This window comes from Ranitomeya variabilis, chromosome 2 (genome assembly GCF_051348905.1).
Source record: "Ranitomeya variabilis isolate aRanVar5 chromosome 2, aRanVar5.hap1, whole genome shotgun sequence".
Taxonomy (NCBI): Eukaryota; Metazoa; Chordata; class Amphibia; order Anura; family Dendrobatidae; genus Ranitomeya; species Ranitomeya variabilis.
The window spans coordinates 172,501,293-172,523,675 of NC_135233.1; the positions used below are offsets into that span (position 1 = coordinate 172,501,293).

The window sequence follows — 22,383 nt, forward strand, 5'->3', positions numbered from 1 at the left end:
GGGTAGAAGGGGGTGAGGAGCAAACCCATTGCCCCCCAAACTGCAGGATGTTCATTGTTTGTCATGGCGGTTGGAGACCTTCTGATACTCTGTCATGTCTGTAATGCCCTTACAGTCCGGGTCTCAAAAGAAATTGTTAATATGACAATACACTGCACTACAAAAGTACTGTACTAGCGATCAAGTGAATACATATTATATATTTTATAGTTGTCCACATATTGAGAACTTTTTTTACTTCAATATATGTTTGGGGTCAAAAATAATTTTTTGCAGGTTTTTCCCCTGAACACTCAACTTTGACATGGTCATAAATCAACTGAGCGGAACTCAGAAAAACATAAGTTATAAATTCTTGTCATATTGAGCTCAGCGACAGATTGTCATAACTCATTTTGCAGCATTTGTGCACCAGGGGAGAGAAGGCAAATACACTGTGTGCAGAATCATTAGGCAAGTTGTATTTTGATCACGATACTTTTTATACAGGTTGTCCTACTCCAAGCTGTTCAGGCTTGAGAGCCAACTATCAATTATGTAAATCAGGTGATGTGCATCTCTGTAATGAGGAGGGGTGTTGTCTAATGACATCAAAACCCTATATAAAAGGTGTGCTTAATTATTAGGCAACTTCCTTTTTCTTAGGCAAAATGGGTCAGAAGAGAGATTTGACGGGTTCTGAAAAGTCCAAAATTGTGAGATGTCTTGCAGCAGACTTGATATTGCCAAACTTTTGAAGCGTGATCACCAAACAATCAAGCGTTTCATGGCAAATAGCCAACAGGGTCGCAAGAAGCGTGTTGGGCAAAAAAGGCGCAAAATAACTGTCCATGAATTGAGGAAAATCAAGCGTGAAGCTGCCAAGATGCCATTTGCCACCAGTTTTGCCATATTTCAGAGCTGCAACGTTACTGGAGTAACAAAAAGCACAAGGTGTGCAATACTCAGGGACATTGCCAAGGTAAGTAAGGCTGAAAAACGACCACCTTTGAACAAGAAATATAACATAAAACGTCAAGACTGGGCCAAGAAATATCTTAAGACTGACTTTTCAAAGGTTTTATGTACTGATGAAATGAGTGACTCTTGATGGGCCAGAGGCTGGATCAGTAGAGGGCAGAGAGCTCCACTCAGACGCCAGCAAGGTGGAGAAGGGTACTGGTATGGGCTGGTATCAAAGATGAACTCGTGGGACCTTTTTGGGTTGAGGATGGAGTGAAGTTCAACTCCCAGACCTACTGCCAGTTTCTGGAAAACAACTTCTTCAAGCAGTGGTACAGGAAGAAGTCGGTATTGTTCAAGAAAACATGATTTTCATGCAGGACAATGCTCCATCAGAAAAAATAATGACATGGCCCCCCTTGTTCACCTGATCTAAACCCCATAGAGAACCTGTGGTCCCTCATAAAATGTGAGATCTACAGGGAGGGAAAACAGTACACCTCTCGGAACAGTGTCTGGGAGGCTGTGGTGGCTGCTGCACGCAATGTTGATCGTAAACAGATCAACCAACTGACAATCTATAGATGGAAGGCTGCTGAATGTCATCATAAAGAAAGGTGGCTATATTGGTCACTAATTTTTTGGGGTTTTGTTTTTGCATGTCAGAAATGTTTATTTCTAAATTTTTTTGCAGTGATATTGGTTTACCTGGTGAAAATAAGCGAGATGGGAATATATTTGTTTTTTTATTAAGTTGCCTAATAATTCTGCACAGTAATAGTTACCTGCACAAACAGATATCCTCCTAAGATCGCCTAATCTAAAAAAAACACACACCAACTTCCAAAAATATTAACCCCTTAACGACCGCCGATACGCCTTTTAACGGCGGCCGCTAAGGGTACTTAAACCACAGCGCCGTTAATTAACGGCGCTGTGGAAAAAGTGAATAGCGCCCCCAGAGTCGGATTTTCTCTGGGGTCTCGGTTGCCGAGGGTAGCCGAGACCCCAGAGAACATGATTCGGGGGGTTTTTACCGACCCGAGTTGCGATCGCCGGTAATTAACAGTTTACCGGCGGTCGCAACAACAACAAAAAAAAAACGCGATTTGCCATTTAATTTCTCTGTCCTCCGATGTGATCGCACATCGGAGGACAGAGAAATAGTGTCCCCGATGGCCCCCAATACTCACCTATCTCCCCCGGTGCTCCTCGTGGCTCCCGATGGGCGCCGCCATCTTTTTTCCGGGAAAAAATGGCGGGCGCATGCGCAGTGCGCCCGCCGCCCGGAAGATCTTTGGGGTCTCGGCTGCCAGGGGTAGCCGAGACCCCAAAGAACATGATCGGGGTCGGTTTTTACCGACCCCTGTTTTGCGATCGCCGGTAATTAACTGTTTACCGGCGACCGCAAAAAAAAAAAAAAAAAGCGATCTGTAATTCTGTCCTCTGATGTGATCGCACATCAGAGGACAGAGAAATAGGGGGATTCGGGGACCCTATCATACTCACCCGGTGTCCCTGGGTCCTCCTGCGTCTCCTCTTGAGAGACGAGTTGGGGCTAAAATTAGGGTTAGGGCTAGGGTTAGGCTACTTTCACACTAGCGTTTTTTGGCTTCCGTCGCAATGCATCGTTGGAGAAAAAACGCATCCTGCAAAAGTGCTTGCAGGATGCGTTTTTTCTCCATTGACTTGCATTAGCGACACATTGCGACGGATTGCCACACGTCGCATCCGTCGTGCGACGGATGTGTCGTGCTTTGGCGGACCGTCAGCACAAAAAAAATGCTACATGTAACTTTTTTTGTGCGACGTGTCCGCCATTTCCGACCGCGCATGCGCGGCCGGAACTCTGCCCCCGCACCTCACAATGGGGCAGCGGAAGCGTTGAAAAAACAGCATCCGCTGCACCCGTTCTGCGGCGCTTACAACGCTAGCGTCGGTACGTCGGCCCGACACACTGCGATGGGCCGAGTACGACGCTAGTGTGAAAGTAGCCTTAGGCTTCTTTCACACTTGCGTCGGTACGGGGCGGTCGCAATGCGTTGGCCCGACGTACCGACGCACGTTGTGAAAATTGTGCACAACGTGGGCAGCGGATGCAGTTTTTCAACGCATCCGCTGCCCAGTCTAGGTCCTGGGGAGGAGGGGGCAGAGTTACGGCCACGCATGCGCGGAAATGGCGGACGCGACGTACAAAAAAAAGGTTACATTGAACTGCCAAAACACAACGGATCCAGTGCACGATGGACGCGACGTGTGGCCATCCGTCGGTAATGCAAGTCTATGGGCAAAAAAGGAATCCTGTGGGCACATTTGCAGGATCCGTTTTTAGTCCAAAACGACGGATTGCAACGGATGCCACACGACGCAAGTGTGAAAGTAGCCTTAGGGTTGGGGCTAAAGTTAGGGCTAGGGTTGGGGCTAAAGTTATGGTTAGGGTTGGGGCTAAAGTTAGAGTTGGGATTAGGATTACGTTTGGGATTAGGGTTGAGATTAGGGTTAGGGGTGTGTTGGATTTAGGGTTTTGATTAGGGTTATGGTTAGGGTTGAGATTAGGGCTGTTTTGGAGTTAGGGTTGTGATTAGGATTATGGATCGTGTTGAGATTAGGGTTAGGGGTGTGTTGGAGTTAGGGTTGGAGTTAGAATTGGGGGGTTTCCACTGGGAGGTACATCAGGGGGTCTCCAAACACGACAGCCAATTTTGCGCTAAAAAAGTCAAATGGTGCTCCCTCCCTTCTGAACTCTGCCGTGCGCCCAAACAGTGGTTTACCCCCACATATGGGGCACCAGCGTACTCGGGATAAATTGGACAACAACTTTTGGGGTCCAATTTCTCCTGCTACCCTTGTGAAAATAAAAACTTGGGGGCTAAAAATCTTTTTTGTGGGAAAAAAAAATATTTTTTTATTTTCACTACTCTGCATTATAAACTTCTGTGAAGCACTTGAGCATTCAAAGTTCTCACCACATATCTAGATAAGTTCCTTAGGGGGTCTAGTTTCCAAAATTTGGTCACTTGTGGGGGGTTTCTACTGTTTAAGTACATCAGTGGCTCTGCAAACGCAACACAACTCCCGCAGACCATTCTATCAAAAGCCGGCATTCCAAAATGGCGCTCCTTCCCTTCCGAGCTCTGCCGTGCGCCCAAACAGTGGTTTACCCCCACATATTGGGTACCAGCATACTCAGGACAAATTGGACAACAACTTTTGGGGTCCAATTTCTCTTGTTACCCTTGTGAAAATAAAAATTTGGGGGCTAAAAAATTTTGTTAAAAAAAAAATATTTTTTATTTTCACGACTCTGCATTATAAACTTCTGTGATGCACTTGGGCATTCAAAGTTCTCACTACACATTTAGATAAGTTCCATGGGGGGTCTAGTTTCCAAAATGGGGTCACTTTTGGGGGGTTTCTACTGTTTAGGCACATCAGGGGCTCTCCAAACGGACATGGCGTCCGATCTAAATTCCAGTCAATTTTGCATTGAAAAGTCACATGGCGCTCCTTTGTTTCCGAGCTCAGCCATGTGCCCAAACAGTGGTTTAGCCCCACATATGGGGTGTCGGCGTACTCAGGACAAATTGTACAACAGCTTTTGGGGTCCATTTTCTCCTGTTACCCTTGGTAAAATAAAAATTTGGAGGCAAAAAATCATTTTTGTAGAAAAAATGTGATTTTTTTATTTTCACGGCTCTACGTTATAAACTTCTGTGAAGCACCTGGGGGTTTAAAGTGCTCACCACACATCTAGATAAGTTCCTTAAGGGGTCTAGTTTCCAAAATGGTGTCATTTGTCGGGGGTTTCCACTGTTTAGGCACATCAGGGGCTCTCCAAACATGACATGGCGTCCGATCTCAATTCCAGCCAATTCTACATTGAAAAAGTAAAACGACACTCCTTCTCTTCCAAGCTCTGCGGTGCGCCCAAACAGTGGTTTACCCCCACATATGGGGTATCAACGTACTCAGGAGAAATTGCACAACAACATTTGTGGTCTAATTTCTCCTGTTACCCTTGTGAAAATAAAAATTTGGGAGCAAAAAAAATCATTTTTGTGAAAACAAATGCGATTTTTTATTTTCACGACTCTACGTTATTAACTTCTGTGAAGCACTTGGGGGTTCAAAGTGCTCACCACACATCTAGATAAGTTCCTTAAGGGGTCTAGTTTCCAAAATGGTGTCACTTGTGGGGGGTTTCCACTGTTTAGGCACATTAGGGGCTCTCCAAACGCGACATGGCGTCCGATCTCAATTCCAGCCAATTCTGCATTGAAACAGTCAAACGGCGCTCCTTCACTTCCAAGCTCTGCGGTGCGCCCAAACAGTGGTTTACCTCCACATATGGGGTATCGTTGTACTCAGGAGAAATTGCACAACAATATTTGTGGTTAAATTTCTTTTTTTACACTTGTGAAAATTAAAAAAAATGGTTCTGAATAAAATGTTTGCAAAAAAAGTTAAATGTTCATTTTTTCTTCCACATTGTTTCAGTTCCTGTGAAGTACGTAAAGGGTTAATAAACTTCTTGAATGTGGTTTTGAGCAGCTTGAGGGGTGCAGTTTTTAGAATGGTGTCACATTTGGTTATTTTCTATCAAATAGACCCCTCAAAATGACTTCAAAGGTGATGTGGTCCCTAAAAAAAACATGGTGTTTTAAAAATGAGCAATTGCTGGTCAACTTTTAACCCTTATAACTCCCTAACAAAAAAAAATTTTGTTTCCAAAATTGTGCTGATGTAAAGTAGACATGTGGAAAAAGTTATTTATTAACTATTTTTCGTGACATATCTCTCTGATTTAAGGGCATAAAAATACAAAGTTTGAAAATTGCAAAATTTTAAAAATTTGCCATATTTCCGTTTTTTTCAGAAATAATTGCAAGTAATATCGAAGAAATGTTACCACTAACTTGAAGTACAATATGTCACAAAAAAAACAATCTCAGAATCAGCGGGATCCGATAAAGCGTTCCAGAGTTATAACCTCTTAAAGTGACAGTGGTCGGAATTGTAAAAATTGGCTCGGTCATTAAGTACCAAATTGGCTCTGTCACTAAGGGGTTAAGCTTTGATATTGAGTCTTTTGGGTTGATTGAGAAAATAGTTGTTGATCAATAATAAAAATAATACACTAAAATACAACTTGCCTAATACTTCTGCACACAGTGTAGTGCAACATCTTAGAGCATCACGCCATGTTTTTTTTGTTATTGCAACACTAGAGTGGTGCTGCTAGCATAAGTTCCCAACACTTACCCGCCGCTGTCACCTATCTGCACCAATCCGTTGGTCCTCTAGCAATTTGTGACCAGTGCTTGCTGGAGCGAATAAGAGGTCAGTTTTCAACGCAAGTCCACGAAAGCCAGAACAAGGCTCTCAGACTTCGCTCCCGTCAGACAGAAATTGCAGCAACAAGATGGTGGTGCGGGAATGGAGCGGTGTCGGGGAAACCCGAAGATGGCTAGAGGGGAGTAGAATATTAAGGCTATGTGCCCACATTGCAGAAATGCTGCGGACATGTCAACAGCATTTCCGAAACTCCCGGCCACGGGTAAAACCGCATGCGGAATTTGCATGATTTTTCCCGCAAAACACAAGCGTTTTTAGCTTGCAGAATGCTAGCATTTTCCAAGTGATTTGAAGGATCGCTTGGAAAAGTGATTGACAGTTTGGTTACACTTGTCATGCATAGTGCTTGACAAGTGTGACCAACTTTTTACTATTGATAATGCCTATGCATCATCAATAGTAAAAAGATAGAATGTTAAAAATAATCATAAAAAAAATATGGTTATTCTCACCTTCCGACGGCCCCCGATCTCCTCAGTGGCGCTCCCGGTACGTTCCGTTCCCAGGGATGCTTTGTCACAAAGGACCTTTGTGACGTCACGGTCGTGTCATCTCAGGTGGTTCGCACAATGCATAACTGGAAACAGAAGCCACCGCATGCACCGCTGAGAGCTGGGAGGACTCTGGGGGCCATCAGATGGTAAGTATATCCCTATTTTTTATTTTAAATTCTTACAGGAATATTGTACCTAGGGCCTGGAGGAGAGTCTCCTCTCCTCCAGACCCAGGTACCATCTGCACATGAAGCGCTCACTTTACGCATGGTGGGCATAGCCACATGTGAAAAGTGAGTGTTTCAATGCAATCCTATGGCTGTGGAATCGCTGCGGAATTCTGCAGAAATAATGAACATGCTGGGGATTTTACCGCTATGCAATTCCACAAGGGGGAAAATACGCAGCATGGGCACAGCAACTGTGGAATCCCATAGGATTGCATTTAAGCGTTTCCGCTGTGGCAAAAAACTAAACACAAAAAACGCAAAGTGGGCACACAGCCTAAGCGCTGTTGCTCCTGCCTGCTCTCTGCTAAGAGATGTTTTTTTCTAAACTAAAACCTCAGTATTCAGATTAAGTTACAGTGTTGGTACTTTGTGGTAAATAAGTGGGTTTTGGGTTGCAGTTAGGGGGGCACTAGGTCTCAAAGGTTCGGCCATCACTTCTATGCTAATCTGAATACTGGCTGTGCTGTTTTATCTGCACAGACATCAAATGATCAGTGATGTAATAACCAGAGTCCTATGGGCCACAGTGTAAAGTTTGGACCAGGGCCCCCTCCAGTATGTTGGTCAGGTCTATGTGATCCTGTGATAATGTCCCTGTATGTAATAATTTCCCCACCCTGGGTCCTATGTAGGAAGCCATGTGGGGCTCTTACTGTATGTAAGGGCATATTGCCTGGGCCTGTGAGCAGATATCCTCATTGCAGTATGGTCCACTAGCATCTACATTTTATTTATACATGGTCATTACATATTATCTGATCACCTATTCAGGATGCCTGGTCAGTTAGGGTAATGGTAGGGTTACATGGGGCAGTCGACGAGGATCGTGGGCATCATACCATTTCAACTAAGGTGCCAACCTCCGCTGTCAGGAAGTGAGATACTAGCCTTTTTAAGTCAGTTTTTCTGTGTGTATGTCTATAGGTATTGGGTTTTTAAACTCTATATAAAAGAATGGAAGTTTTTTTGCTATGGTTTACATGTATAAGGGTCTCACAGGTTAGGCGCTTTGGTTGTTGATTGAAGAAGTTATGTAGGGGGGGCGTTAACATACCCAATATTAAGTTACACAGTATAAAAAAAAAATTATTAATATAGAACAGAATTATTGCACAACAGTCACATTCTCATGTGGCCCTCAGGAAAATTAATCTCACACCCCTGCTCTATTTTGTATAGGGATGTGCATAAAGGAAAAATTTGTAATTTTCCATATACAGCTGTGTTACTCACATGGCCTACCAAACGTCATGTGACATGTCACGTGATACATCATTACCTGGGGGTGGGGTGTCACCTGCCTTCTAGACTGCTTGGGGCCCTGCCTATTCTTAATCCACCCCTGTTGGTAAGCTTGGGAATACAAAGGCATAAATGTCCATAGTAAACAGTGGTGAATGATTGCAGAATCCTTTCCATTGTGAAGAAAAACCCTTCACAACATCCACCCAAGTGATGAACACGCCAGTATACTGTATTTAAGGCTACCATACAGAGAAGACTTTGTGAAAGCAAATAGAGGGTTCACCACATGGTGCAACCCATTAAAGGGAACCCGTTACCCCCAAAATCGAAGGTGAGCTAAGCCCACCGACATCAGGGCGATGTAACCGATGTAACCTGAAAGATGAGAAAAAAAGGTTAGATTATACTCACCTGGGTGGGCAGTCCGATGGGCGTCGCGGTCCGGCAGAGCGCCTCCCATCTTCATAGGATGACGTCCTCTTCTGGTCTTCACGCTGCGGCTCCGGCGCACTTTGTCTGCCCTGTTGAGGGCAGAGCAAAGTACTGCAGTGCGCAGGTGCCGGGCCTCTCTGACCTTTCCCAGCGCACTGCACTACTTTGCTCTGCCCTCAACAGGGCAGACAAAGTGCGCCGGAGCCGCAGCGTGAAGACAAGAAGAGGACGTCATCATAAGATGGGAGGCCCCAGACCAGACCGCGACGCCCATCGGACCGGACCGCCCCTGGGTGAGTATAATCTAACCTCTTTTTCTCATCTTTCGGGATACATCGGGGGCTTACCTACAGCATTACAGAATGCTGTAGATAAGCCCCTGATGCCAGTGGGCTTAGCTCACCTTCAATTTTGGGGGTGACAGGTTCCCTTTAATCAGCTTTAAAAATAGAAAAGGCCAGATTAGACGTAGCCAAAAAAAATAAAATAATCTAGAAAATCCAGCACAACTCTGGAAAAGCTTTTTTGGGGGCAGATGAAACTAAGATCAACTTGTATCAGAATGATGGGAAGTATGGAAGGGGCATGGCTTCAAATAGCACTGGTCAGAAGGGATTTGATGATGTGACTGAAGACAGAAGCAGCCGGATGAATTCTGAAGTGTACAGAGTGATACTTTCTGCTCAGATTCAACCAAGTGCAGGAAGGTTGATTGGATGGCGCTTCAGAGTACAGATTGACAATGACCCAAAACAGACTGTGAAACCAACCTAGGAGTTTAAGGCAAACTAGTGGAATATTTGGCAATGGCCAAGACACATAGCAGCATTTCACATACTCAAAACAAAATTTAAGGCTGAAAGACGAACAACCAAACAACTGAAATCAGATGCAGAGTAAAGGCCTGGCAAAGCATCACAAATGAGAAAACCTAGAGTTTGCTTGAATCCATGGATGTCTTTTATTTATTGCAAAGGACTCACCCTACAGTATTAAAAACTGAACAATGTATGTTAAAGTTAATTTGTTCAATTACTTTTGAGACCCTGAAAAGATAAGGCTGTGTAGAAAAATGGTTACAATGCCTAAATGTTCTCACATGATAATTTTGTTCAACCCTTTTAAGTAAACTTGAAAGTCTACACTTCAATTGCATCTCAGTTTCATTTTAAATCCAAAATTAGTGGCATGCAGAGGCCAAATCACAAAGATTCAGTCACTTCCCAAGTATTTTAACATGCCTCACATTTTATTCATTTATTTATTTTTTATATAAAGCTGGAGATAGTATTCTTTGAAGCTGCTTTCTCCTTGTGTTCATAGTACTGGACAAAAATGTCTGATCCTTCCTGGGGTTCAATTTTGCTTATAACGCCAGCAGGGTATCCCGTTGCTAGGGTGGCAGCATCCCAGGTTAGACATTACCATGTACAGGTCTAGAGCAGGATGACAGTCTCCTCCCCTCAAGGACGATGTATCATAAAAAAAAAAGTTTGTTACAGCGTCTGGTAAAATAGTTCTTTATTTTAAAGGGAACCTGTCACCCCGTTTTTTCAGTATGAGATAAAAATAGCGTTAAATAGGGCCTGAGCTGTGCGTTACAATAGTGTATTTTGTGTACCCTGATTCCCCACCTATGCTGCCGAAATACCTTACCAAAGTCGCCGTTTTCGCCTGTCAATCCAGGTGGTCTGGTCAAATGGGCGTGGTGACATCGCTGTTTCTTCCCCCAGATCTTGCTTATTTTTCCGTTGGTGGCCTAGTGGTTTGCGCATGCCCAACTGCCGAATCCACAGCACAGGTGAAGAAAAAGAGCGCGATCTGCGCTATTCCCCTGGTGATCGGTGGGGGCGGCCATCTTCCTGAGGCCACGCGTGCGCAGATGGAGCGCTCTGCTGCCCGGGGCTTCAGGAAAATGGCCACGGGATGCCGCACGTGCGCAGATGGAGATCGCGGCGGCCATTTTTCTGAAGCAGAGATGCTAACTCGGCTTCAGGAAAATGGCCGCCGCGATCTCCATCTGCGCACGCGCGGCATCCCGCGGCCATTTTCCTGAAGCCCCGGGAAGCCGAGCACTATCATCTGCGCACGCGCGGCCTCAGGAAGATGGCCGCGCCCACCGATAAACTGCTGAATAGCGCAGATCGCGCTGTTTTCCTTCAGCTGCGCAGTGGATTCGCCTGTTGGGCATTCCGACACAACCACTACGCCACCAACGGAAAGATGAGCAGGATCTGGGGGAGAAACAACGATGTCACCACGCCCATATGACCAGACCAGCGTGAGTGACAGCCAAAAACGGCGACTTTACACAGGTATTTCGGCAGCATAGGTGGGTAATAAAGGCACAAAAAAATACACTAATGTAAAGCACAGCTCTGCCCCTATTTAACGCTATTTTTATCTCATCTTGAAAAAACGAGGTGACAGGTTCCCTTTAATCTAAAGAGAGAAACCTTGTATCACTATTGACTGTTTTCACACACCTGTTGCTTAATGAATGTATTCATTTATGTAGTTGTGTCATGTGACTTGTTTCAACTGTTTTAATTGGCACTTTTTTTAGTTTATTCTTTAGAATGTGTAGACAAGCTGTGAAAGAAAGCAAGTGAGCATTCAACACGCGTCTTGCTCCCTTGCCCTGTCTATGCAACCTTTGTAATTTTTGTACATTTTTAATGGACTTAAAATAAAGAAATACAGTATTTTACCAAACGCTGGAACAACAACCTTTTTCTTTCCTTGACAATCTGCTCCCCTACCATTTCCTATGCATAGGTCTAGAGTAGGGTATTAATTTGGTGCGGTGGCAGCATTCCAGGTTAGACATTGCCATGTTCAGAGACTCAAGTTCGAACGAACAAAAAAAAAAAAAAAAAAAGGGGATTGAGGCAAGATCAGGATAACATATTTCAGTAATACTGTGACTTTACGAGTCATTACTCTGGAACTCTGCTATCCAATCCCTGTGATACCAAAAAGAAACCACTCAAAGCAAATAATTTTAGAATCCTAGAAACGACCAGAAAACCAAAAAACAACAAGGACCCCTAAAATGTAACTTTTAATAATTAAAGCTAAAAAGTTTGTTCCAATATAAGAAACAACGGTATTAAGAGAAATACACACAGCTCAGGTGTCCTATTACTGGTACCTACCTGACAGCGGAGGTTGGCACCCTAAGTTTCTGCGGTAGGCGCCCCCGCTCCTCGATGACTGGCCCTAATAGCCCTAGATCAACCCTATGTTCCCTACAGGAGACCTACTAATTACTAATACCCAGGAAAAAATGAAACAAATATTAAAAAAAAAAAAAAAAAATGCAAAAATTAGAATAGAAAAAAAAAGCAAAAAAATAAACATAGCAGAAAAAACAAAATTGTTATTTACTCCAAAAAGGTCCCTAGTAGGGAGTAATAGAAAAATTACAACTCTTGGGTAGAAATATAATACCAATGTCTCGTTTATCCAAAAACTATATATATCAGCGGGCTACTCCATCCCATATTAATATTTTTAATTTTTAAACATGTAATCATGTATATCCACAGTTTTCAAATAGTCAAATGACTCCCAGATATACAATGTTCTCAATAGGACAGCGGCCCACATCAGCACAGAGACATCCCAACAACAAACAGGGGACCACCAGAGCAAGTTAAAAGACCATACAGAAACCACCCCATAGTTCAATACTATAGTAAAATGCTTCTACTCATCTGCATCCCAGAGGCATTGTGGGTGATCATGCAATCATACAGCTCCGTTGGTCTCCTGCCGGGATATCCTCCCTATTCTGCCCGACGCGTTTTCCCCCCCCCCCCCCGTGGAAATCCTGGGGGTTCATCCACGGGGTGGAAACGCGTCGGGCAGAATAGGGAGGATATCCCGGCAGGAGACCAACGGAGCTGTATGATTGCATGATCATCCACAACGCCTCTGGGATGCAGATGAGTAGAAGCATTTACTATAGTATTGAACTATGGGGTGGTTTCTGTATGGTCTTTTAACTTGCTCTGGTTGTCCCCGGTTTGTTGTTGGGATGTCTCTGTGCTGATGTGGGCCGCTGTCCTATTGAGAACATTGTATATCTGGGAGTCATTTGACTATTTGAAAACTTTGGATATACCGTATTTTCCGCTTTGTAAGACGCACTTTATTTCCCCCAAATTTGGGGGGGAAATGGGGGTGCGTCTTACAAAGCAGATATACCGCTTACCGTTACAGGCTGGGATGAGGGGGTGTCCGCTGCCGCCCGCCACCGCGGTTGTCCGCTGCTACTCCGGTGCTGCGGGGGCTCTGGCGACATTTTGTGAAAGACCAGAGCCCCCCGGCAGTTCGTCCATGCGTTCCTTCCTGTATGACTGACTTCGGGAAAATGGCCGCCGAAATCTCGGGAGATGAGATTTCAGCGCTGAGATCTGATCTCTCGAGATTCCGGCGGCCATTTTCCCGGAGTCAGTCATGCAGGAATACATGGACGAACTGCCAGGGGACTCTGGCCTTTCACAATATGTCGGCAGAGCCCCCGTAGCACCGGAAACAGCCCTGCAGACCCGAAGCCCCCCTGCAGCACAGGAGCCCCCCTGCAGACTGCCTCATCCCAGCCTGCAGCACAGGAGCCCCCCTGCAGACCTCCTCATCCCAGCCTGCAGCAATGATCCACTCCTGCCTCCAGCAACGACCCTGGGACCCTGATCCACCGCAGCCACAACCCCTGGTAAGTAATAAGACGCATGGATTATAAGACGCCCCACCAATTTATTAAAAAAGTTTTTTCCTATTTTTCTCCTCAAAATTTGGGGTGCGTCTTATAATCCGGAGGGTCTTACAAAGCGAAAAATACGGTACATGATTGCATGTTTAAAAATTAAAAATATTAATATGGGATGGAGTAGCCCGCTGATATATATATTTTTTGGATAAACGAGACATTGGTATTATATTTCTACCCAAGAGTTGTAATTTTTCTATTACTCCCTACTAGGGACCTTTTTGTCTGGGAGTAAATAACAATTTTGTTTTTTCTGCTATGTTTATTTTTTTTGCTTTTTTCTATTCTAATTTTTGCATTTTTTTTTTTTTTTTTAATTTTATTTTTTTTATATTTGTTTCATTTTTTCCTGGGTTATAGTAATTAGTAGGTCTCCTGTAGGGAACATAGGGTTGATCTAGGGCTATTAGGGCCAGTCGTCGAGGAGCGGGGGCGCCTACTGCAGAAACTTAGGGTGCCAACCTCCGCTGTCAGGTAGGTACCAGTAATAGAACACCTGACAGGGTAAGTTAGCTTGTATTTTGTTTTTTGAGCTGTGTGTATTTCTCTTAATACCGTTGTTTCTTATATTGGAACAAACTGTTTTTAGCTTTAATTATTGAAAGTTACATTTTAGGGATCCTTGTTGTTTTTTGGTTTTCTGATCCAATCCCTGTGCCATGAGATTGTGTACATCTACAGAAAGTTAAATATACTGTATATTTTACCTCACACTACCTAGTCTGCTGTTTTGAAGAGAAAACCTGTTTTGCAACAGTGAAACAGAGGCATATAAAGTCACAGTATTACAGAAATATATTATCCTGATCTTCCCTCCATAACCTTTTTGCGTCCCTTTTCTTGGCTTCTCTATTTACCAAATTTTATTACTAATTATTTTAATATTTATCATTAAATAAAATTAAATATTTTATTTCATGGATTGCTTCTCTACTCGATCCTTTATTTTTATGGTTTGAAAGTCTACAGCATGGTGACAACTCCCCCCCCCCCCATACGCAAGTCCAGAGAGGGGTGACAAACCCCCCCCCCATATTCGCAGGTCTAGAGCAGGGTAACCCCTGCTCCCCTCCATATACACAGGATTAGAGCAGAATGTCAGAGCAACTACCCCCCTTCCCCAGCCGTCATATACACAGGTCTAGAGAAGGGTATCACTTTGGTGGGGTGGCAGAATCCCAGGTTGGACATTGCCAAGTACAGATCTAATGCAGAATGAACCCCCCAACTCCACATTACACACACACGTCTAGAGCAGAGGGACAGTGGCATAGGTGTAAAGTCAGGTTTCCCTTGGGCAGGGTGGCAGTGCCCCAGGTGAGACAGTGCCATGTACTGGTCTAGAGCACAGTCACTACGCCTCCTCATGTCTGGCTGCAGACCACCACTACACACTGCAGGGGGGGCAGACCACAAGGACCTCTCAGCGCCTCATAGCAGTGGCTGGTCTGGTACCTCAACATTTTCTGTAAGACCAAATTCAGAATGGGGATTTTCCGCAACCTGTAAAAATAAAAGACTAGTCAGCGCCAAACAGGAAACAGACAGCGCGGCTATGGAGCGACAATGGCGAAGCACAGTACCTGGCTCTGTCCTCCCTCCATGCTCTGCTCGGCATCCATGATGGCACCACACGTCGGCTTACAGGCACCTACACAGTACAACACGGTTACAATACAATGGAGCAGCGCTCACACCACAGGAGGCGCCATGAGAAGCGGCCCGATAGCAATACCTGCTGGTTACTATGACTGCAGAGCGGCGACAGCAACACCGCGTACCGGAAACGAGTCAGCTAGAGGACAACCCCCCACCACTTCCCTGCTCCCGCCCTCTCCGCAACCTCCGCCTATTGTCTGCGACTCCACCAATAGCTGCGGATGTCTCGGCAGTAGGGCAGTAAGAAGAGCCGTGATAGGCTGCCAGCTCTCCTTGGGCACAGCAGTGCTGGATGTGCGCGTTTCCCTGATGGTCTCAGGCTGGCTCCGGCTCTTGACTGATTCGGCTCCGCTCACCAGAAAGAACCGGCTCTTTTTTTTAAATAGAAATACGTTTTCCACAGTCATCATTGCAGGTGTTTTCCTGTACAGTGAGAGCCTCATTATACACCTGTATAAGTAGAGGAGCAGTACAGACGGTGTTATTAGCATTGCTGTTTCCTCAGAGTGTTCGCTCTTGTGAACAAGGCCCTGCTATAATTACTTGCAATAGGGTACTCGGCACTGGGTCCTTCAGTTCGGGGGGATGTCACGATGGCCCAACCCAGTCCGTGGCCCTTTGAGGGACGTCCAATAAACGGAATAGAGTTTTTATGGTTTTGGGAAAGGTCTTTGAAGGGGAAGTTCGTGACGCCACCTGTGGTACTCGGTCAGGGTGACTGACGCTGCTTAGGGGTCCGCTGGGGTGATGTTATGGCAGCAAGATGGTATACCTTCCCACAGGTGAAGTGTATCCCCAGGGCTTCCCAGAGTGAAGATGGTGATGGTGGAAGTTGCAGGGCGCAGGAAATAAGAGGACACAAGGTTGCAGTCTCTTTACCTTTTACTGAAGGCTTCAGTGTCCACAGTCCTGGGCACCGGATCACAGGGTAGGCAGAGTCCGGCCGGTCTGAAGGCAAATCCAGTCTCATTGTCCAGGTGGAATTCAATAGCCTTCCTATGCACACAGTAATACAGTAGGTCCCTACTTGCATAAGCTCTAATAAGGTCCTCACTGTTATTACTCTTCTCTCTGTTCCCCGTGGTCGGATAGAACAAAACCCGTATGACTGATGGCCTGAGGCTTGTTTATAGGGACCCTAGAGACGCCCCGACCCCCACAAGTTGCCACCGTGTCTTCCTAGGTAAGGTCGGGCAGCCAACTTGGAATTGACTGTCCTGCCGGTCTCTGGAGCAAGGCTTGGAGACAGTTGCTTCCTCGGTATTCCGGCCACCGGATCGCGCACCAGAAGGATGCCGCTTCTCTTCGGCCACTATCCTCTCTGGTATCCACTTGTTGCTATGCCTTCGTTTCTCACTCACTGCATTACACTTCCTTTCAATGTCTCTTTCGTTGGATGCTGCCGCACGTGGGGCAGGCGCAGCTCCATGGACCCTCGTCCTCCTCAGACCGCAGTCTGGATCTGACTGGACCTCGCTCTAGCCAGCTCGGTCTGGAGACCTTTCTCTCTCAGTCTCCAGCCAGGAACTCTCTAACTTTCCCTCCAACTACCAGTTTTACCTAACTGAGGAGTGGCCTAGTAGATAGAACCTTTGCTCCCCCTGGTGGACTGGAGTGTGAAGTGTGTTGTGTGTGGTTGTGATACCTGGACAGAAGATCTCCTTTATTGCCTTCAGACATAATATTGCTCCCCCTGGTGGAAGAACAACATTACTGCAACGACCAGGACTCTGGGGCGCTGCATATCCACTTTGTGAGAATTTGAATCTCACTTTTTTGGGGGGGAGACTGAACCCAAACTCAGGCCCAGTGTATTTTACAACGCAATGTGAGTGGCAGCAAGTGGCTGGCTGATACACGACAAACTTAACAGGACTGAAATATATCCACTTTGTGAGAATTTCAATCTCACTTTTTTTTTGGGACACTGAACCAAAACTCAGGCACAGTGTATAAAACAACACAATGGAAGTGGCAGAAAGTGGCTGGCTGATATACGACAAACTAAGAGGACTGAGGTATATCCACTTTGTGAGAATCTGAATCTCCCTTTTTTGGGGGGGGGGGATACTGAACCCAAACTCAGGCACAGTGTATAAAACAATGCAATGTGAGTGGCAGCAAGTGGCTGGAAGATATATGGAAAAATACAAGGACTGTAGTACAATTTCAATCTCCCTACAATGATCTCAGGACAAGTATGGCAGAAATAAAAAGGACTGCTGCACACAAACGTGTGGACAAATAAACAAGATAACTGTGCAGAAAGGAGCAACAGGATTTTTGCTTTTAAAAAAGCAGTTGGTTTGCACAGCAGCGGTGCAAACAGCAATGCAGCTATCAGGGAGCCTTATAAGGCAGCCTAATAAGCTACAGAGCTGATGCACAAAGATATAGCCTCCACTGTCCCTGCAAAAAAAGGTGGTGTTTGACAGTGGAAATCGCTACAGCAGAAGTGGTTTGGGGGTTAATCTTCCCTCCCTAACTATGTCCCTTCTGACGAATCTGCAGCAACCTCTCCCTATGCTAAGATCGGCAGAAGTAAGATGGCGGTCGGCGTGCACGCCCCTTTCTAGCCCCTGTGACGCCGCAGAAAGCAAGCCAATCACTGTCATGCCCTTCTCTAAGATGGTGGGGACCGAGACCTATGTCATCACGCTGCCCACACTCTGCGTCCTCCTTCATTGGCTGAGAAATGGCGCTGAACGCGTCATACGAAACGCGACTTTGGCGCAAAGATCGCCGACCTCATGGCCGATCCCACACATTGGGTCAGGTCGGGTTTCATGAAAACAGACTTTGCCGAAAGTCGGCAATTTTTGAATTTGTCCGATCTGTTTAGCTCAACCCTAGATGCCACTTCAATGGGGTAAGGCCCTCAATTCTTTAAATGTGAACACTCTTTGTTGATTGTCCATCTGCTAATTTGGGTGTTGTGAAAGGCCTGTCAGCCCCTTTTCTACTATTTCTAGTGTTGTGAAATTGATGCCACTTCTGTGGGGTAAGGCCCTCAATTCTTTAAATGTGAGCACTCCTTGATGATTGGCCATCTGCTGGTTTGGGTGTTGTGAATGACCTGTCGGTCCCTATTCTACTATTTCTACTGTGGTGAAATTGATGCCACTTTGGTGGTGTCTGCCTCAAATTTTTGGAAATATGGACACTCCTTGTCGAGTGTCCATCTGCTGGTTTGGGTGTTGTGAAAGACCTGTCGGACCCTATTGTGCTGTTTCTAGTGTGGTGAAATTGATGTCACTTGTTGAGGTGTCTGCCAATAATTTTTGGAAATGTGAATACTCCTGGTTGGGTGTCCATTTGCTGGACTGGGTATAGTGAAAGACCTGTCAGTCCCTATTCTACTATATCTAATGTGGTGTGAAATTGATGCCACTTTTGTGGTGTCTGCCAATAATTTTTGGAAATGTGAGTGTGGCTCAGCATGAAAACAGGTAGAGGTGTTGCATCTGTTATCAAGACTCCCAGCCAAGATTTCCTACACTGATCCCTCACCCATCTCATCTTACTGTGACATTCATTGGAAAGCTGTAAATGCTGACCCAGACCTCGATACCTCATGCCTGGCTGATTGCTGCAGTTCCATACTGCAATTTGTACTGTGGGTGAATTGAGGCCACATTCCTGGTGTCTGTCCCTCATTTGATGTGTTTCGTCAGCATTTGGGGCCGCCCTACTGTGTTGTGCATGCGTTTGTTTTTGCCTCCCATTGACTATAATGGCATTCGGTAAAGTTTGACGAATATTTGTTGAACAATTCAGCGAATATTGCAAATTCGGAGAACATAATCCAAATCAAACATTTAAATATTCACTCATCTCTAGTCATAAGTATTCAGACCCTTTGCTCAGTATTGAGTAGAAGCACCCTTTTGAGCTAGTACAGCCATGAGCCTTCTTGGGAATGATGCAACACGTTTTTCACACCTGGATTTGGGGATCTTCTGCCATTTTTCCTTGCAGATCCTCTCCAGTTTCATCAGGTTAGATGGTGAACATTGGTGGACAGCCATTTTCAGGTCTCTCCAGAGATGCTCAATTGGGTTTAGGTCAGGGCTGTGGCTGGACCAGTCAAGAACGGTCACAGAATTGTTCCGAAGCCACTACTTTGTTATTTTAGCTGTGTGCTTACTAAGGTCATTGTCTTGTTGGAAGGTGAACCTTCAGCCAAGTCTGAGGTCCAGAGCACTATGGAAGAGGTTTTCATCCAGGATATCTCTGTACTTGGCCGTATTCATGTTTTCTTCAATGACAACCAGTTGTCCTGTCCCTGCAGCTGAAAAACACCCCCATCGCATGATGCTGCCACCACCATGTTTCTCTGTTGGGATTGTATTGGGCAGGTGATAAGCAGTTCCTGGTTTTCTCACACATACCGCTTAGAATTATCACCGAAAAGATCTATCTTCGTCTCATCAGACCAGAGAATCTTATTTCTCATAGTCTTGGAGTCCTTCATGTTAACAAACTTTATGTGGGCTTTCATATGTTTTGCACTGAGGAGAGGCTTCCGTCTGGCGACTCTGCCATAAAGGCCCGACTGGTGGAGGGCTACAGTGATAGTTGACTTTGTGGAACTTTCTCTCATCTCCCTACTGTATATCTGGAGCATAACCACAGTGATCTTGGGGTTCTTCTTTACCTCTCTCACCAAGGCTCTTCTCCCACGATTGCTCAGTTTGGCTGGACGGCCAGGTCTAGGAAGACTTCTGGTGGTCCCAAACTTCTTTCATTTAAAGATTCTTCCATTTAAGGATTGTGGAGGCCACTGTGCTCTTGAGTACTGCAGAAATTCTTTTGTAACCTTGGCCAGATCTGTGTCTTGCTACAATTCTATTTCTGAGCTCCTTGGCTAGTTCCTTTGACCTCATGATTCTCATTTGGTTTCACAAATTAAGTCGTATCAGTTTAATTAAACACAACTGTACTCCAATGAAGGAGTAGAACCATCTCAAGAAGGATCACAAGGAAATGAACAGCATCTGACTTAAATATAAGTATCTGAGCAAAGGTTCTTATGACCATGTGATATTTCATTTTTTTCTTTTTTAATAAATTTGCAAAAACTTCTACATTTCTGTTTTTTTCTGTCAAGATGGGATGCAGAGTGCACATTAATGAGAAAAAAATGAACTTTTTTGAATTTACCAAATGGCTGCAATGAAACAAAGAGTGAAAATTTAAAAGGGTCTGAATACTTTCTGTACCCACTGTACATGGCTCCTGCGGCATGTCATGAAGGGGTTAACATATGTCACTCTCAATACTAGCCCTGTCACCTTTGTATTCTCTTTAAGCACCTTTGAATGTTACACTGGCCCTAACTGATAGGGATCACTGATATTTCCTGATAGGCCGCAAGTCCTAAATATGTGAGTGCCAAAACTGTAGAAAAAAGACATAGACCACACATCCAAAAATCATACGTTGATTTAATTCCGCTAGAATAGAGTTACAAAACTGATCATGAGGTTCATAGTTTAACATTCTGATCAGACTTTATGAAGCCCACTACCTTGTCACAGTGAACCTCTCAGTGGGTCCCTAGACTAAAAGGTGCAGCATGGTGTTCAAACCGTCATTGCAGCGAAGATACACCAGCAGGGCGGGCGACCTGGTACCTCACAGCACCCATGCTGCGAGGCTGATTCCCCATGACTTCAGGCCACAACACCCCACAAGCACAACACCACAGCAACAGTCACCGCCACACAGCACAAACACCAGTGATTAATTGTAAAAAACTCACATTCCACAAGTTCTCATACTGTGGACTAAAAATAGGCAGAACTCCTCTTGCAGTCTCCTGCTGATTTAAAAACACCTACACTTTTGGCCTAAATATGTGAGTCACTTTGTACACAGCCTGCTCCTCACACTGGCCATCTTTCTTCCATTAAGCATGGCCCCTGCTCACAACATGTACCATATGTCTAAACTGGAAGTATCTCAGTTCACTCAGGGTCTTCTTTTAGGAATGACAGGTGTCCGGCGATCAACATCTGAATTTTATGGCTTGAACTGCGAAGTCAATCTTTAATGCTTTACCTAAAAAGTTAGTCTTCGCTGCTTGAACTACATAGTCGAGACGTCCCCAGGATCAGACCGCTCTAAGGTACAATGAGCACAATATCTTCCACAAGCCCGTCCTTTTGCCCTGGCTTGTGCTTCACGGTCCTGGCCTTTTATATTTAGCAACTGTGTCACAGATGTCACTTGACCCAGTGTCCCCCTCAAATTATTTCATCTAGGGAACACACTCTCCGTCCTTCAGTTCCTGGCTATCCAGTGCAGCCAGCAGATGGTGGCATTTACTTGCAGGTGCTGTGCAATGTTGACTGAATGCATCTTCCATTTGCCACCCCTTTACAACTGAATACAGATTTGATAGAATTTTGATTGAATTGAGATTGAAAAGTTAAGGTACCTTCACACGAAACTACTTTGTAACGATATCGCTAGCGATCCGTGACGTTGCAGCGTCCTCGCTAGCGATATCGTTTCGTTTGACACGCAGCAGCGATCATGATCCTGCTGTGATGTCGCTGGTCGCTGAATAAAGTCCAGAACTTTATTTGGCCGTCCGATCGCCGTGTATCGTTGTGTTTGAAAGCAAAAGCAACGATACCAGCGATGTTTTACACTGGTAACCAGGGTAAACATCGGGTTACCAAGCGCAGGGCCGCGCTTAGTAACCCGATGTTTACCCTGGTTACCAGCGTAAAAGTAAAAAAAACAAACAGCACATACTCACCTGCGCGTCCCCCAGCGTCTGCTTCCTGACACTTACTGAGCGCCGGCCCTAAAGTGAAAGTGAAAGCACAGCGGTGACGTCACCGCTGTGCTGTTAGGGCCGGAGCTCAGTCAGTGTCAGGAAGCAGACGCTGGGGGACGCGCAGGTGAGCATGTGCTGTTTGTTTTTTTTACATTTTACGCTGGTAACCAGGGTAAACATCGGGTTACTAAGCGCGGCCCTGCGCTTAGTAACCCGATGTTTACCCTGGTTACCCGGGGACCTCGGCATCGTTGGTCGCTGGAGAGCGGTCTGTGTGACAGCTCCCCAGCGATCAAACAGCGACGCTGCAGCGATCGGCATCGTTGTCGCTATCGCTGCAGCGTCGCTTCGTGTGAAGGTACCTTTAGTCCAGAGGAAGAAGCACAATTCTCTGATAATATATATTGCATTTTCATTAGTATTATTGATTAACAAACTTAAAATTAAAATGACAGTTACTCT

General features: G+C 45.2%; 1 protein-coding gene across 4 annotated transcripts in view; it reads right to left on the minus strand.

The window, feature by feature from the left end:
• The window catches only part of DPY30 (dpy-30 histone methyltransferase complex regulatory subunit), a 35,732-nt gene extending 20,383 nt beyond the window's left edge, over positions 1–15,349 (minus strand). Inside the window, exons 1-3 of one of the 4 annotated variants that reach the window (XM_077283215.1) lie at positions 15,208–15,346; positions 15,056–15,123; positions 14,928–14,975 (exon numbers count right to left, since the gene is read on the minus strand). In XM_077283215.1, coding sequence (XP_077139330.1) covers positions 14,928–14,975; positions 15,056–15,094 — 87 coding nt within the window. In that variant the 5' untranslated portion in view covers positions 15,095–15,123; positions 15,208–15,346. The other 3 variants (XM_077283217.1, XM_077283216.1, XM_077283218.1) reach the window with 3 other exon arrangements.
• Positions 15,350–22,383: the final 7,034 nt, after the last annotated feature.